Consider the following 14,793-nt stretch of genomic DNA (forward strand, 5'->3'; position numbering starts at 1 on the left):
AGAATGGCACGTGGCGGTTTGGGAGGGGTCACAGGCCTCTCCCAATGCTGCTGTCCCTGGTTTGCAGGTTCAAAGTGCCCCTCTGGCTCTGTATCGGAGTTAAATCCTGCACCCACTGGTGACTGGTCACCACACTGAAATGTCACATCACTGCTTCCTGCAAGTTCAATCATTGATGTCATGTGAGAGTACCTTTAAGAAATGGATGTTTAAGCAATGTACCTTTAAGGAATGGAGTTGATCATATTACTGAAGTGATGTCACAGGAGGGCAGCTGAGCTCACTTCTGCTTTTGGTTTTAGTTTTGCTGAGAGCAGTTTAAAAGTGCCTGGCTGTTTTGCTGTGAGTTACTTAAAAGGAGAAAGCCAGTTTGAGACAGCAGCCTGAGAAGTTCTGGTTTGCTGTGAGCTGCTTGAAGGGAGAAAGCCAGGTTTGAAAAAGCAGCTTGGGTGTGTCTGTGTGTTTCCAGAGAGCTGCAGGAAGAAAAGCAAGGTGCTGGAGCTGAAGTCAACCAAGCTGATATATCTCGGCCATAAAACAGAAAATATATATTAACTGTGACCTGGTGTGTTACTGTTTTGAAGGTTTGAAGCCTTTTGGATGTTTGAAGGAACATTTTGAGGGATTAGTTAGTGTTGTATTATTTTCGGGGTTATCTTTGAAGTAAGGGGTGTTAAGAGATCCAATGTTTATTTAATAGGTCAATTTGAGTTCATGGAATAAACATTGTTTTGTTTTAAAAACCACGTGTCCATAATTGTAATATCACACCTGGGGAACAAGCCGCGTGCTTCAAAAGCAACAATCCATTAAAGGGAGAGGTTGGTTGGACTCCATGATACATTTTGGGGTTCTGAAAACACCTCGCCCATAACATTGAGCATGTTCAAGACTGAAATTAGATAGATTTCTGGGTGCTAATGACATCACAGGATATGGGAATAGTGGGGGGAAATGGCATAAGAGCTGGATGATCAGCCAGGATCTGTTTGAATGGTGGAGAAGTTTCGGCAGGCAGAATGGCCTACCCTTGCTCTGTTCCTAGAACACTGAAACTGGTTCAATTTGCAGTTCAAAACTGGACTCTAAATTGGGAGAATGTCCTTTTAAGGCTTGTTTTTGTAGATTGCAGATGATTTGCATACTGTGAAATCAGCCAAGTTAGAGTTATGCGATTAATGACTAAGTAATTTGCCAAAAGCCAGTCTGATTTTCATATTTTGTCTTGTACCTTGCTGTTCAAAGGAGGAGTGCCTAAATGGGGTGCTGGAGTTGGTGAGAAGCTGGATCACGCTCAGCTCTTACCATGTAGTGTGGTTAAACTGCAAAGCAGCCTACGGATACGAGTATCTCTTCACTAACCTCAGCGAAGAATTCAGCCGTAAGGTGGGTGGCAGAAGTTTGCTGCTCGTCACGCGCGCTCAAACATCACAGTCGTTGATCACTGCGTTTTAGTGCTTTAGGGTTCGAGAGCAGATTTTGTTCTTGGAACAGAGTCAAGTGAGCTTCCCAAAAGGTGAATGTCAAGAGGGCCTGAATACTTCCCCCTGCTAACTTCTCTCACTGAACATGATGGAAAAGCACATGAATAAACTCGTCCTGCCTGACGCAAGGTGCCACATAGAGAAGATGCTCATGAAATTGGGCTGTCAGCCTGTGTGGCCCATTCGCCTGGCAGCAGTCACGTGCAATACGGCAAAAGCAGAGTGTAAAAACACAGCACATCAGTCTCTGCCATCTGCTGGAGATGACCTATGACAGGTTAAAGCAAAGAAGAGGAGAATGAATTTAGTAATTTTTATCTTGGCTGTAATGCTTTGTACTCTTGAGTTTACTTCTTGCGAAACCAGGATCGCACCTTATTTTCTTGTGTGGATTTTTTCTGAACCTTCAGGTCCATCTTAACAAGCTGGATATGTTTAATAATATGCCAGAAATTCTGCATCATGTGACCACAGACAGAACAACACAGATTCATGCATGCAGGCACCCCAGGGTATGTTTGTTTCCTTAGCTTTTATTTGTTAACATACTGCTGAAGATCAGAATCATTTCCTGATTTGTACGTACATTTTGTAATGGGTGAAGAAGTATCACATCCTCTTTCTGTGCCAGCCTTGGGTTTTTTCAATCTTAATTGTCAAAATTCTTTAAATGTAATGTTCCCTTTCCCTCTCTTTTTGTCACTTTTTCTTTCTCTCTCTCTCTCTCTCTCTCTCTCTCTTCAAAATTTATATTTTAATTGGTGTTTTCACCAGGGTGAGGATTTTATTCGTGGAAACCGACTCCCATGCGGCGTTACAGCGAAGAATGGCACCCCACTCCGCATCATCAGCATTAAACCTTCTACAATGTGGTTTGGCGAAAGGACAAAAAAGACGAGTGTAATTGTGAGGTACGAAAGCTTGTACAGCAGCGTTACATGATCTGCACAGCATGCATGTGGTAGACAGATGCATACAATTGGTAATGAAACAATTTATGACCTCGCAATATCCTGCAGACTGACCGAAGGAAGAAGCTGAAGATTATTGCTCGGCCTAACCCTCAATATTTTAAATTCGACATATTACACACTGGCCCAATTTTCTCCTATTAAATTATTTACACGTTACCATTTCAGTCCAGTTCTGTTTCTCATTTTTTTGTTCGTGATTTAAGTTGAATATTCAATTGAAACAACTTTTTACTAATTTGACCATGGGTTGTGGGCGTTGCTGCCTAGGACAGCATTTACAATCCTCCCTAGTTTCTCTTGAAAAGGTGGCGATGAGCTGCCTACTTGACCCGCTGCAGTCCATGTGGTGTACATGCACCCACAGTGCTGTTAGGGAGGGAGCTCCAGGACTTTTACCCAGCGCCAGTGAAGGAACGGGGATATATTTCCAAGTCAGGATGGTGAGTGACTTGGAGAGAAACTTGAAGGTGGTAGTGTTCCCATGTGTCTGCTGTACATGTCCTTCTAGGTGGTGGAGGCCATGAGTTTGGAAGGTGCTGCATCAGTAATCTTGGTGAGTTGCTACAGTGCGTCTTGTACATGGTGCACACGGCTGCCACTGTGCACGGGTGGCGGAGGGAGTGAATGTTCACTTAGTATTTTTGAGCCGTTCTGTTGTGGGTTGATAAATTTCCTCCCATGTGCGCATGACATAGAACCTCATAGAAATTAAATGCAGGTGACATCCCTGACACCACCACCTCACCTAGGTAGCTGGGTAGGTTAAAGGTGCATTGCCAACCATATAGAAAACCTATGAATCAACTTTCTGAGCTGAGCCAGATTTTTAAACTGAGGCCCCACGTTTGTCTAAGATGCACTCGGGTGTGGGGAGAAAAGTTCTTCTGATTCCTAACCAGTGACCTCTTGCAGCAGTGTATTGGAAATGTGGCTTCCACAATTGGTTACGCTTGCACTCAAAACTGCCATGTGAAGAATAGCCACTTGGGAGACTTGAAATAACTGAGATCCAAATCTAAATTATATTCAGTCCTATCAGTGAATAGTGATTATCAATGACTTGAGATCCTGTTTGTATCCTGCAGTACCCAGATCTTCTCTTTCCCTTCCAATAAATCGCTCCCCTTTGTGAGCGCTCATGAGTATCCTTTGCGGATATCTTAAAATGCTTCTTTGGTCAGACGAGATTGAATTGATATTTTTAAGGGCTGTGATGTAGCTTTGGCAGTGGTACAAAAAGAATAAACGTAGATTGCCGACTATTGGAAGTGCTGCAGGATCTTTAGAAGAACCAAGGATTGTGTGTCGTAAATTTTATTTAAATCGCCAGTGTTACTACCCTGTAGCGAGTTTACAGATCTGCTTGTGAGTGAAGTAACCCTATCAAACTTCCCGATGCATTATTTTGCAAAGTTGTTGGAGATAAACTACGATATAAACCCAAATGGGCAAAAATGCCTCCAAAATGACATTAATTTAAATTTGCTTTAAAAAGGGTGTTGTGCAAATATTTAGCTGGTTTGAGGCTGGAAAGCTTTCAAATCTGCAGCTGGATTTTGCTGATGGGAACGTGACCAGGGGAATGGAGTGAATGCAGTGTTAATTGCAACATGTTAGTATTCCGGGAATGAATTTTTTCATTCAAAAATCTGGAAATGGGGGAAATACTGTTCTTGGGATCTGGGCGTGGCTGCCCTTGAGAAGGTGGTGGTGAGATGCCTTTTTGAAATGCTGCAGTCCTGGGGTTGTAGGTGCACCCACAGTGCTGTTAGCAAGGGAGTTCCAAGATTTTGACCCAGTGACAGTGAAGTCAGGATGGTGGGTGGCTTGGAGAGGAACTTGTGATGTTCCTGTGCATCTGCTGCTCTGGCCTTCTAGTGTTGACCTAATTTGGCAATATTTGGAACTTGCTGCTTAAATAGTATCATTCGAAAAAAATGAAGAGTATTTTTTAACTCCAGTAAAAACTAAAATAACAAAAGAAAAAGCTATTAACAGTGTCCTGGTATTAATTACACAGCCAATTTCTAACCATGTTCAACGCCCTTGATTAAAATCTTAGTTAACATAAAACAAACTATACAGACTGTACTATTCCACAGTGTGGTTAAAGACATAGATTATCATAGATTATCATAGAACTTACAGTGCAGAAGGAGGCCATTCGGCCCATTGAGTCTGCACCGGTCCCATGATCAACCAGCCCCAGATCAGGAAACCCACCCCTAACGCCCGGCACCTCACAGCAGATCCCCACCGCCGGATTGCCTGGGTGCCCCTACTACCCCCAAGTACGGGGGTGACCCGACCCCCCCCCTCCCACTCCTGGGACCTCTGTAATAGAGGGACCCCTCACAGAGACACCTTGCCTAAAGGCCCCCCCCCCACACACTCACACAGATCCCTTCCCTCCCCCCAAAGTAAAGAGACCCCTGTCACCGCCTCTGGTTCCCATAGATCCATTAGCTGCAAGCCATCCGTAGCTTTCTAGTAGTGGTCTGTGGTTGACAGCTTCTACAAACAATCTGCAGCCATGATTCATTCATCTCCCTTCACGGTTCAGTAGTCCAAGTGATGAAACCCCAATGTTTACAACTATTGACCACATCAAAGAGAGGTAAGTGCATTCCAATCGACCAAGCGTGTGATTGGACATGGTGGTGAGAGGCCCTTGGGTTGGGCTCGGATGGTCTCTACCAGCGTGGTCCTGGCGCGGTGGACCTCACAGTGGACCAAGGGGGTAACTCCTTTGGGGGGGGGGGGGGATTGAAAGATATGGAGACAAGTTGGGAAAGTGAAGTTGAGGGAGATCAGCCATAATCTTTTAAATAAATTTAGAGTACCCAATTCTTTTTTTTTTCCAATTAAGGGCAATTTAGCGTGGCCAGTCGACCTACCCTGCACATCTTTGGGGTGTGGGGGTGAGACCCAGCAGACACGGAGAATGTGTAAACTCCACATGGACTGTGACCCAGAGCCGGGATCGAACCCGGGTCCTTGGCACTGTGAGGCAGCAGTGCTAACCACTGCGCCACTGTGCCGCTCCTGAGGTCAGCCATAATCTGATTGAATGGTCAAACAGGCTCGAATGGCCGTCCACTGTTTTGGAATATGAGTAAAGATGTCTGTTGTGCTCTGTGCCCGTCAAAGAATCTGTTAACCACAATAAGCACTCTTATTGAAAGACTTGAGTACAGACAGTTCTATGCTCAACCCACAGTAAGGCAGTTGAGACAGCAGCAAAACAAAATTTGTTCAGAGTCATTATGGTCTACATCGAGTATATAGGCTTCAAGACAGGAGGAGAAAATTCATGCAGCAGCTGTAACAGCTGGAGAAAGAGACTTTGGAGAGGTACAGAAACATAAACCAAATGCTGAGGGTACTTGTTGAGATACGATGTTGTAGGTGTTTATGTCACTTTAAAAAACATATATAATATAGGGGTAATTAAATTTTAAACTAATCGTTTATTTTGCCAACAACATCATTTTAATCAAAAATTGTTTGGAATATGTATTAAAATATCGAATCACTGGAACATGGTGAATTTAAAGTTTGGTATAGTGGATCAGGAACAAATGTGTTTTGAAAAAAAAAATTCATTGATGAAATGTTTGTATCACTGGCTCAGCCAGATTTCCTTGCCTGTCTCGAATTGCCCGCAATGGTGGTGATGAGCTGCTGCCTTGATTCTCTGCGGTTCACGAGGTGTAGGTACACTCACAGTGCTGTTAGTGAGGGAGTTCCAGGAATTTGATCCAACAACGGTGAAAGGACTATCATTCCAAGTCAGGACCGTGTGCGGTTTAGAGAGTAATTTGCATGATCTTCCATGACCCGCTGCCCTTGATCTTGGTACAGTAAGAAGTCTGACAACACCAGGTTAAAGTCCAACAGGTTTGTTTCGAATCACTAGCTTTCGGAGCACTGCTCCTTCCTCATTCACCTGAGGAAGGAGCAGTGCTCCGAAAGCTAGTGATTCGAAACGAACCTGTGTTGGACTTTAACCTGGTGTTGTCAGACTTCTTACTGTATCCACCCCAGTCCAACGCCGGCACCTCCACATCTTGGTGATAGAGGTTGTTGATTTGGAAGATTCTAGGAAAGGAGGCTTGGCAGTGCGTTTTGTAGGTGGCACAGACTGCTGCTATAGTGCGCCGCTGGTAGAGGGAGTGAATCTTATAAGTGGTAGATGGGGTGCCAATCGAGCGGGTGGTTTTGTCCTGGCTGCTGGTAAGGTGCTTGAGTGTTGTTGGAGCTGCACTCATCCAGGCAAGTGGAGAGTATTCCATCCTGACTTGTGCCTTGTAGATGGTGGACAGGCTTTGGGGAGTCAGGAGGTGAGTTATTCACTGCAGAATTCCAGTCTCTTGTAGTCACAGTATTTACATGGCGAGTCCAGTTCAGTTTCTAGTTCATGCTAACCCCCAGGATGTTAATGGTTGAGGAATCCGTAATAATGCTGTGGAATTGAGGGGATTTGGTTATGTTCTGTCTTGTTCTCTGTCATTACCTGGCACATGTTACTTGCTACTTGACAGCCCAAGTTCTCCAGATCTTGAATGTAAGTGCAAACACTTTGTTGTGTTGTGTATGCAGCACCAGCAGTTCCTGTCAGTCAATTTTTCCAATTAAGGGACAATTTAGCGTGGCCAATCCACCTACCCTGCACATCTTTGGGTTGTGGGGGTGAGACCCACGCAGACACAGGGAGAATGTGCAAACTCCACACGGACAGTGACCCGGGGCCGGGATCAAACATGCCCTGTGAGGCAACAGTGCTAACCGCTGCGCCACCGTTCCGCCCTCAACACAGCAATTTTTAGCCATAAAATAAATTTGCATTCCTGTACCAAGGGATTGTTAACTGATGTTTAAATGGGAAATGTCTTAAACTACAGTTCAGTTGTCTTTTAGAATAATTTTTATAATTTATTTCAGAACTGGAGAGAGTTCGTACAGGGCTTGTTTCTCATTTCACTCGTCCTTCAGTGAGGTAAGGTCGGGACCTTCTGTTATCTACAGTAAATACTTTTCTTCAAATTCCGAGGTTTTATGTAGTGAACTTGCAATCTTAATTTCTGTCAATTCGCATTTTCCTTGCCTCATAAGGTTGATTTTAGTCTGGACGGCTGTCAGTGATCTGAATCCACTCTGTCACAGAATTAGCCAAAGCTTGCTGGAGTGACAGGAGAATCTGCCAGAGTCCAATCAAGAATTGTTTTAATTTAATTTTGTATTTTTAATTGACTTTTTAAATTTATTTTTCCAATTAAGGGCCAATCCACCTAGCCTGCACACCTTTGGGTTGTGGGGGTGAGACCCACGCAGACACGGGGAGAATGTGTAAACTCCACACGGACAGTGACCCGGGGCCGGGATCGAACCTGGGACCTCGGCGCTGTGAGGCAGCAGAGCTAACCACTGTGCCACCGTGCTGCCCTGATTTTGAAGATACTTGTATATCATTCCTTAAGTAGACTGATTATGAAGCCTAAATGATGTAAAGAAATCTGGGAGAAATTTCCATGTATTAAAATCGGTTTCTCTCTTTTCCACCACCGCCTCCCTGCCCCAAACTTACTCATTCAACAATTCCCTCACCCTTGTGTCTCTTCCCTCTTGCCCATGTTCATTTTTTTCTCTTTTCTCGCTCACCATCTCTTGCTGTCTTCACACTCTTCCTTGTCCTGTGTTGTGTGCTTTCTCTTTTGTTCTCTTTCTGTCGCTTTCTTTCCTCCCTCAATCAGATCAAGGATTTTCTTTCGTACGTACAGCCTGTGAATATTCACCCAAATGTTGTGCCAATGGGCAAAAATTTTGAAGACATCAAAGAGATGTAAGTTCAACATATTCAGCATAAATGACTGACCAACTAAATACATACTTTGGTTCTGTCTTCACAAAGGGGGACGCAAATAACGCACCAGAAATGTTGGGGAACACAGGGTTTAATGAGACGGAGGAACTGAAGGAAATCAATATTGAGTTTATTTTCATTGAATCTGTGTGTACTGGAACTCAAGCGCCATCAAAGCAAGCTTCTAACAGCTGAAAATGTACATAAGGAACATGGGAATTGGGAGCAGAAGACGGCAATTCAGCCCCTTGAGCCTGCTCCGTCATTCAATCAGATCATGGCTAATCTCTTCCTGGTCTCAAATTCACCTCCCTACCTGTTCCCCAAATCCCTTTAACCCGTTTTTCTCTCAACTGATGGTGACTAACTCTTTGAAAGAGGAAATGAATGGCTACCATCTGAGGGAGAACCCACCTACCGACCCCCTAATGGTCTACTTGACCTTCGCCAAATGCAGGAACACCATGAGGTCAACCAACTAGGCCAAGGCACTGGGCGGAGTGGATGATCTCCACCCACGCAGAACTCTCCTCCCGTCTATTAACGAGGCAAAGGCGCGGACATCCGCCTTCACTCCTGCCTACAGCACCGGCGTGTCCGACACCCCAAAACGGCCACCAGCAGACATGGCTCCAGGTCAACATTAAGTATCCCCAACATTGTGTTGAAGAAAGAGAACCAAAAGCTTATTAATTTGGGACAGAACCAGAACATATAAGTGTGGCTAACCAGTCTCCCAGAACAACTCTCAAAACTGTCCTCCACACAAGAGAAAAAAAACACTCATCCTGGCCTTGGTCAGATGTGTCCTGTACACCTTGAACTGGATCAAACTAAGCAGAGCGTAAGAGGACGTGGGATTTGACCCTGTGAAGAACCTCACTCCACACCATCCAGAATAGGACCCAATTCACCCTCCCATTTCGCCCTCACCTCATCCAACGGAGCCTGACTCCGCTGTTAGGATCTGGCTATAACTACACAAAATAATCCCCCCCACCAGACATAGCCATGGACAAAATCCTCTTCAATGGGGAGGAGGGTGGTGCCAAGGGAAAAGCTTTATGCAAAAGAATTGCGAATCTAAAAATATCTAAACCGACTGAACCCAGGGAGTTGGAATTTATCCGATAGCTCCTCAAACTTGGTAAACCTTCCCTCCATGAACATGTACCCAAACCTCCATGCTTTTCTCTCAAATTGGGTGAAGCTAGACCACCTGACTGTCTGCCTCTCTGGAGGAACGCCCTGGACTCCTTGGGATCTTGCCCGTCCAAATAAAAGAGGACACTAATTTGTTAACCCTGACAAAGAAAGATTTGAGGAGAAAAGTGGGGAGACACTGAAAAAGAAATAAAAACCTCGGGAGGACATTCATTTTAACAGGCTGAGCCCTGCCCGCCAAGGATGTTATCCCACTTCTGCAAGTGACATTGGACCCCATTCACCCAGACTCGCATCATTTAATTTATGGAACAAGAACCAATTGTGGGCCACCAAGATTCCTAGATAACGAAAGCTGGATCTGGCAAGAGAAAAGGTCACATCCCCAGATAGGCTCCCCTCCCGGGGGTAAACCGGGATGTATTCCCTCTTATCCAAATTCAACTCGTACCCAGAGAAGGAGCCAAAACTCTCAAGCAGCTTCATTATCTCATCCATAGTGGATACTGGCTGCCTAATATAAATCATAGAATTTACAGTGCAGAAGGAGGCCATTCGACCCTTGAGTCTGCACCGGCCCCTTGGAAAGAGCACCCTACCTAAGCCCACACCTCCACCCTATCCCCACACCTCCAACCTATCCGTAACCCCACCTAACCTTTTTGTTGGACACTTAGGGCAATTTAGCATGACCAATCCACCTAACCTGCACATCTTTGGACTGTGGGAGGAAACCGGAGCACCCGGAGGAAACCCACGCACACACGGGGAGGACGTGCAGACTCCGCACAGACAGTGACCCAAGCCGGAATCGAACCTGGGACCCTGGAGCTGTGAAGCAATTGTGCTAACCACTGTGCTACCATGTTGCCCAAATCAGATTATCTGCGTACAAGCACACCCTGTGCTCCCTCTCCGAGTTATCCTCTTCTATTTACTGGAAGATCTTAACGCTGTGGCCAGCGGTTCAATTGCTAAAGCAAATAGAAGTGGAGACAATGGATATCTGTCTCGTACCCCTATTCTGAGGAAAATACCCGAGCTCAAGGCATTTGAGATTTATTCATTGAATTTAAATTCACCTGCTAGATTTGAACCCATGCCCCCAGAGCCTTTAGCTTGGGCGCCAGGATTATTAGTCCAGTGACACTATTACAATGCCACCGTCTGTTCCCATCTAGAAGTTTCTAATTGTGAGTTGCAAATCGTGCAATCTCTGGAGTATAATTGTAACAATTCTCAGTTAGAGCTGATTGGATTTTTTTTTTAATGTTTGTTTTCACTTATGTTTTTAATCTGATTTTCATTGATGAATAATCCTGATTTTTGTCTTGATTTAGTTTGAAGCCATTGCGCAGGAAGTGTTCAGGAGTTGGTGAACCCACCTACAAACCACTGGGCAAGCTGAAAAGATCAAGGAGCTGCTTTATCAATGAGGAAGGTATGTGTGTTGTTGTACGGAGCAGGAAATATTAACTCCTTACACACCTCAAACCGAAAGAACAAACCATCACCCCCAAGCTTAAAACTGATTCTGGGGAAAACCAAAATGTGTCTATTATCATATTGTATAACGACAGCTCATAGCAAATGGTTCCTTCTCAAATAACTGGAGGAGGAGACGAATCACTGATCAAGACCTGACCTAGATAATAACTCTTGTTTCACTTCTTTATACTTCAGCAGTTTACTTAGAGTTACTACTAATAAGAATTTATTTGTATTGTTTTATAGTAACTAATGGCTGCTTGGAGTTGCTGAACTTTCGTATTGCTTGTTGATGAGATGTTTTCTTCTGATTTTTCATCTATTGCTTTGTAAATATCTCGCGCTTTATGTGGAAAATTAGGTTTATTTCACTGCCGCTGGCTTCTATTTGCTGTTCCTGTTAAAATCTAAGTGCTTTCTTTAGTGAGAACAAGGCGACGGGAAAATCAAATCTCTCAAGCACCCAAAACCCATCAATTCTAAAACATGCCCATTTTAAGAATCTGTTTCATTAGGGCGGAACATCTTCCAGCAAATAAGATGAGCCAGAAGTCCGATTTAAACCTTCCCCAGAAAACTAGAGCGAATAAATACCCCATTTTCTCACCACACCCAACAAGACAAATATGATTTATGGTGTGGCCGAATTCTAGACACCGTAACAACTTGGCTCATTCAAACTAGGACAGAGGCTTTGAAATTTAACTTGTTTATCACATTTAGTTATGTAATCAAAGCATGTAAAGTTAGCACCAGATTTCTTTACAGCCCCACGGGTAATTTTATAGTTCAATGGTTAAACAAGCCAAAATACCTTGCGCTTAACGGCAGCATATTTTTCTGTTACTAGCTGAGGACGCGAGCTCTTTATTGTGTCCAGGATTTAACTCCATGGGAGTGCTACATGCCTTTTGTTAACTTTGTAGTTTTGTCACTGTCTTGGAGACATGGGTTAAAATTGAAGTGTAGATTATCTGACAAGTATAAGGAAGTGGAATTGTGAAAATATGAATCAAGTTCCTATGGAAAGGTGTGTTTAAAGATAATTTTTATTGCCCACAGGGAATAGGAATTTCTCATTGATGATCTAGTTTGCTTTTTATTGTCGTATCATTAACCAGTGTAGACTGACTGACCTGTAAAGTATGAGCCAGTGATGAATTAAGTGGTGGTACATATGTAGGATTTCAAACATGGTTACGTTAACAATTTGCACTAATATTCTTGATGTTTAGATGTGTGGTATGATTTTTCACGAAATTGCTTATGTGAATTTAAAAATTGCTTTGAAACAGATGGGGACTGCGATGACCTCTTCGATGAATCTCATCTGCTTCCACTGAAGCAGAGGTTGAAAGATTCACAGCATTTACAGATTGACAATGAAACCAGGGCTTTGCTGCAGCAGAGCGATCAGAATGTCAATACGGAGGGCTCGAGGGAACCTCCCATCTGCTTAAATACTCAATTCCTTGAGTGCGAGGAGTCAAATGACGATGATGAAGAGGAGGAGGAAGAAGCTGGTACAATTTGCACAAAAAGTGAGTTGAACTCCATGCAAAAGGGAGTATTTGCTAATCGCTCTTCACAGTTGTCCACAGAGGAAAAGGTGTCCGTCGCAGAGACTCCGCGCTGGGATATGTTTTTCAAAGCAGAGCCAGTTATGGTATCGGAAGCTGACGAGGATTCCGAGATTGCCAGGGAGCAAGGGCTTGGCTCGGAATCGCCGAAACTCTTCAGTGATTCTGAAGATGGAGACTCCACTTACCTTCCCTCTCAACCTTCATCCCAATCAACTCACGTATCGGAACAGGGAAGTCAAGGCAGCTTGCTTGACACGGAACCAAGTCACCTTTCCCAAAATAAAATGGGTTCTGTGAAATTCGTGAGCATGAAGGAGAAATCCTCATCAAACATAAATCCTGATTCAGAGAGAATCAAAAACTGGAATCTTCAACAAGGGGATGGAATTCATCCAGATCACGTTTCGAATTTGAAGGATAATTCCACTGGCTCATTGTTAAGCATCAATATTAAGGAAATATGTTCAAGTCATTTAAGTAAAAATGCGGATTGTCAACAGGGCGAAAGAGAACAAAATGCATTGTCTGACTCTCAGACTACCTCGGACTTTGAAATACCATCAACCCCAGATTCTGACTTGCCCTCTGGGAGCTAAACATTCTCTACAATAAATTAGCTGCTGGACAAACAGTGGAAATCGAGGCATGTAAACAGTTAAGTTGTGGTCAATCTAAATGATATAAATGTGGGCTTGGAACTACAGAAATAAAATACCTGAGGGCCTTTTGATGTCCTTCCTACCACCACGACTGACCAAATCAAAGGGATAAAACGGAATTATAACAGAACTCTTTTAGTGTATATACTTTCTGTACAATGGTTTAACTTAATGCAAATATTTTGTATTTGTTTATTAAAAACTTGGGACAAGTATTGTCGCTCCCAACATTGGGGCAATTTTTGGAATTTTCTATCGAGCTGCATCATAGGTTCAAGGAGAACGCCAAACCGACCTACTCTGGACAATTAGGGGTGGACAATGCTCCACGTATCCAAATCAATTAACCCTCAAATCATAGAATCGTCACAGCACAGAAGACCCAAGGAGCAATTCATGTACTTCCATCTTCCTGCCCAATTCCCGTCCAGTGCGTTCCTCCCTTTCAGATATTTAGAAAATGTGGGCAAAATTATTGTACAGGAGGCCAGAATTCCCATCATCTCTGCACTGGTCGGGAATCGAGCCCTCCCCCAGACGAATACCATCTTTCAGCACTTGGGTCCATAGCCCTGAAGGTTACGGCAGTTCAGGTAAATATCCAGACACCTTTTAAATGGCTTGAAGGTTTCTTCCTCGACCATTCACACAGCGAGTTCCAGATCTCTCCGACCCTCTGGGTGAAAATTGTTTTCCTCCTCCTCCCCTCAAATCTTCCTACCAATTTTGGATCTGCCTCTGGTGAGGCAACCAGGTCTTTCCCATCCACTCTTGACAATTTTGACCTCACAATTTTGAGCATCTTAATCTAATCTCCCCTCAGCCCCCTCTGTGCCAAGGAGAACATCCCCAGCCTATCCAATCTTACCTCACCGCTGCTATTTTCCAGTCCTGGCAACATCCTCGTCCATCTCCTCTGTACCCTCTCTAATGCAGTTACATCCTTTCTGTAATGAGGTGACCAGAACAGCCCGCAGTACTCAAGTGGTGGCCTAATTAATATTTAATAAAGTTTCAGCAGAACCACCTTGTTCTTATATTCTATATCTCGGCTAATGAAGGAAAAGTGTTCCAAAAGCCTCCTTAACCACTTTATCAACCTGTCCTATTTGAGCAACAATTCCGATGCGTATTTCATATATTAATGTGATCCGTCCACAGAATTTTGCTATGCTAGATGAAAAAGGCAGTAAATATTCAAACAAGGGCAAAATAATTATAAATCATTGTAGCTGCAGAACATCAAGGGTCTTTAGAGCCGAGGAAGAACAGGTTCAAATAAACCAATGGTAATTTCCCTCATCATTTGATGGTATTGAAGCTGTAGGTTTAATAAAAACTAAAAATAAAATTACTAAGGCACAACGTGCATTAAAATTGTCAATAAAGACACAAAATATTATTATGGGCCAGGGTTTAGAGAACTCCAAAGTGTATCATGGAGTTCACCTGATCTACAACTTTTACTAGATTGTGGTATGGGGAGCACACGGCCCACTCTACAGGTGTGGCACAGCAGAAATGGAAAAGTATTCTTTAAAGCAAAACAATGTTTATTCTATGAACTCAAGTTAACCT

General features: G+C 43.6%; 1 protein-coding gene across 1 annotated transcript in view; it reads left to right on the forward strand.

Moving 5' to 3' along the window:
* Positions 1 to 13,430, forward strand: part of dclre1c (DNA cross-link repair 1C, PSO2 homolog (S. cerevisiae)) — a 31,612-nt gene extending 18,182 nt beyond the window's left edge. The window contains 8 exon segments of the mRNA XM_072470951.1: positions 1,246 to 1,386; positions 1,895 to 1,996; positions 2,259 to 2,395; positions 7,403 to 7,457; positions 8,212 to 8,300; positions 10,826 to 10,926; positions 12,269 to 13,141; positions 13,144 to 13,430. Coding sequence (XP_072327052.1) covers positions 1,246 to 1,386; positions 1,895 to 1,996; positions 2,259 to 2,395; positions 7,403 to 7,457; positions 8,212 to 8,300; positions 10,826 to 10,926; positions 12,269 to 13,141; positions 13,144 to 13,235 — 1,590 coding nt within the window. The 3' untranslated portion in view covers positions 13,236 to 13,430.
* The last annotated feature ends 1,363 nt before the right edge of the window (positions 13,431 to 14,793 follow it).

The sequence above is a fragment of the Scyliorhinus torazame genome, chromosome 13 (assembly GCF_047496885.1).
Source record: "Scyliorhinus torazame isolate Kashiwa2021f chromosome 13, sScyTor2.1, whole genome shotgun sequence".
Taxonomy (NCBI): Eukaryota; Metazoa; Chordata; class Chondrichthyes; order Carcharhiniformes; family Scyliorhinidae; genus Scyliorhinus; species Scyliorhinus torazame.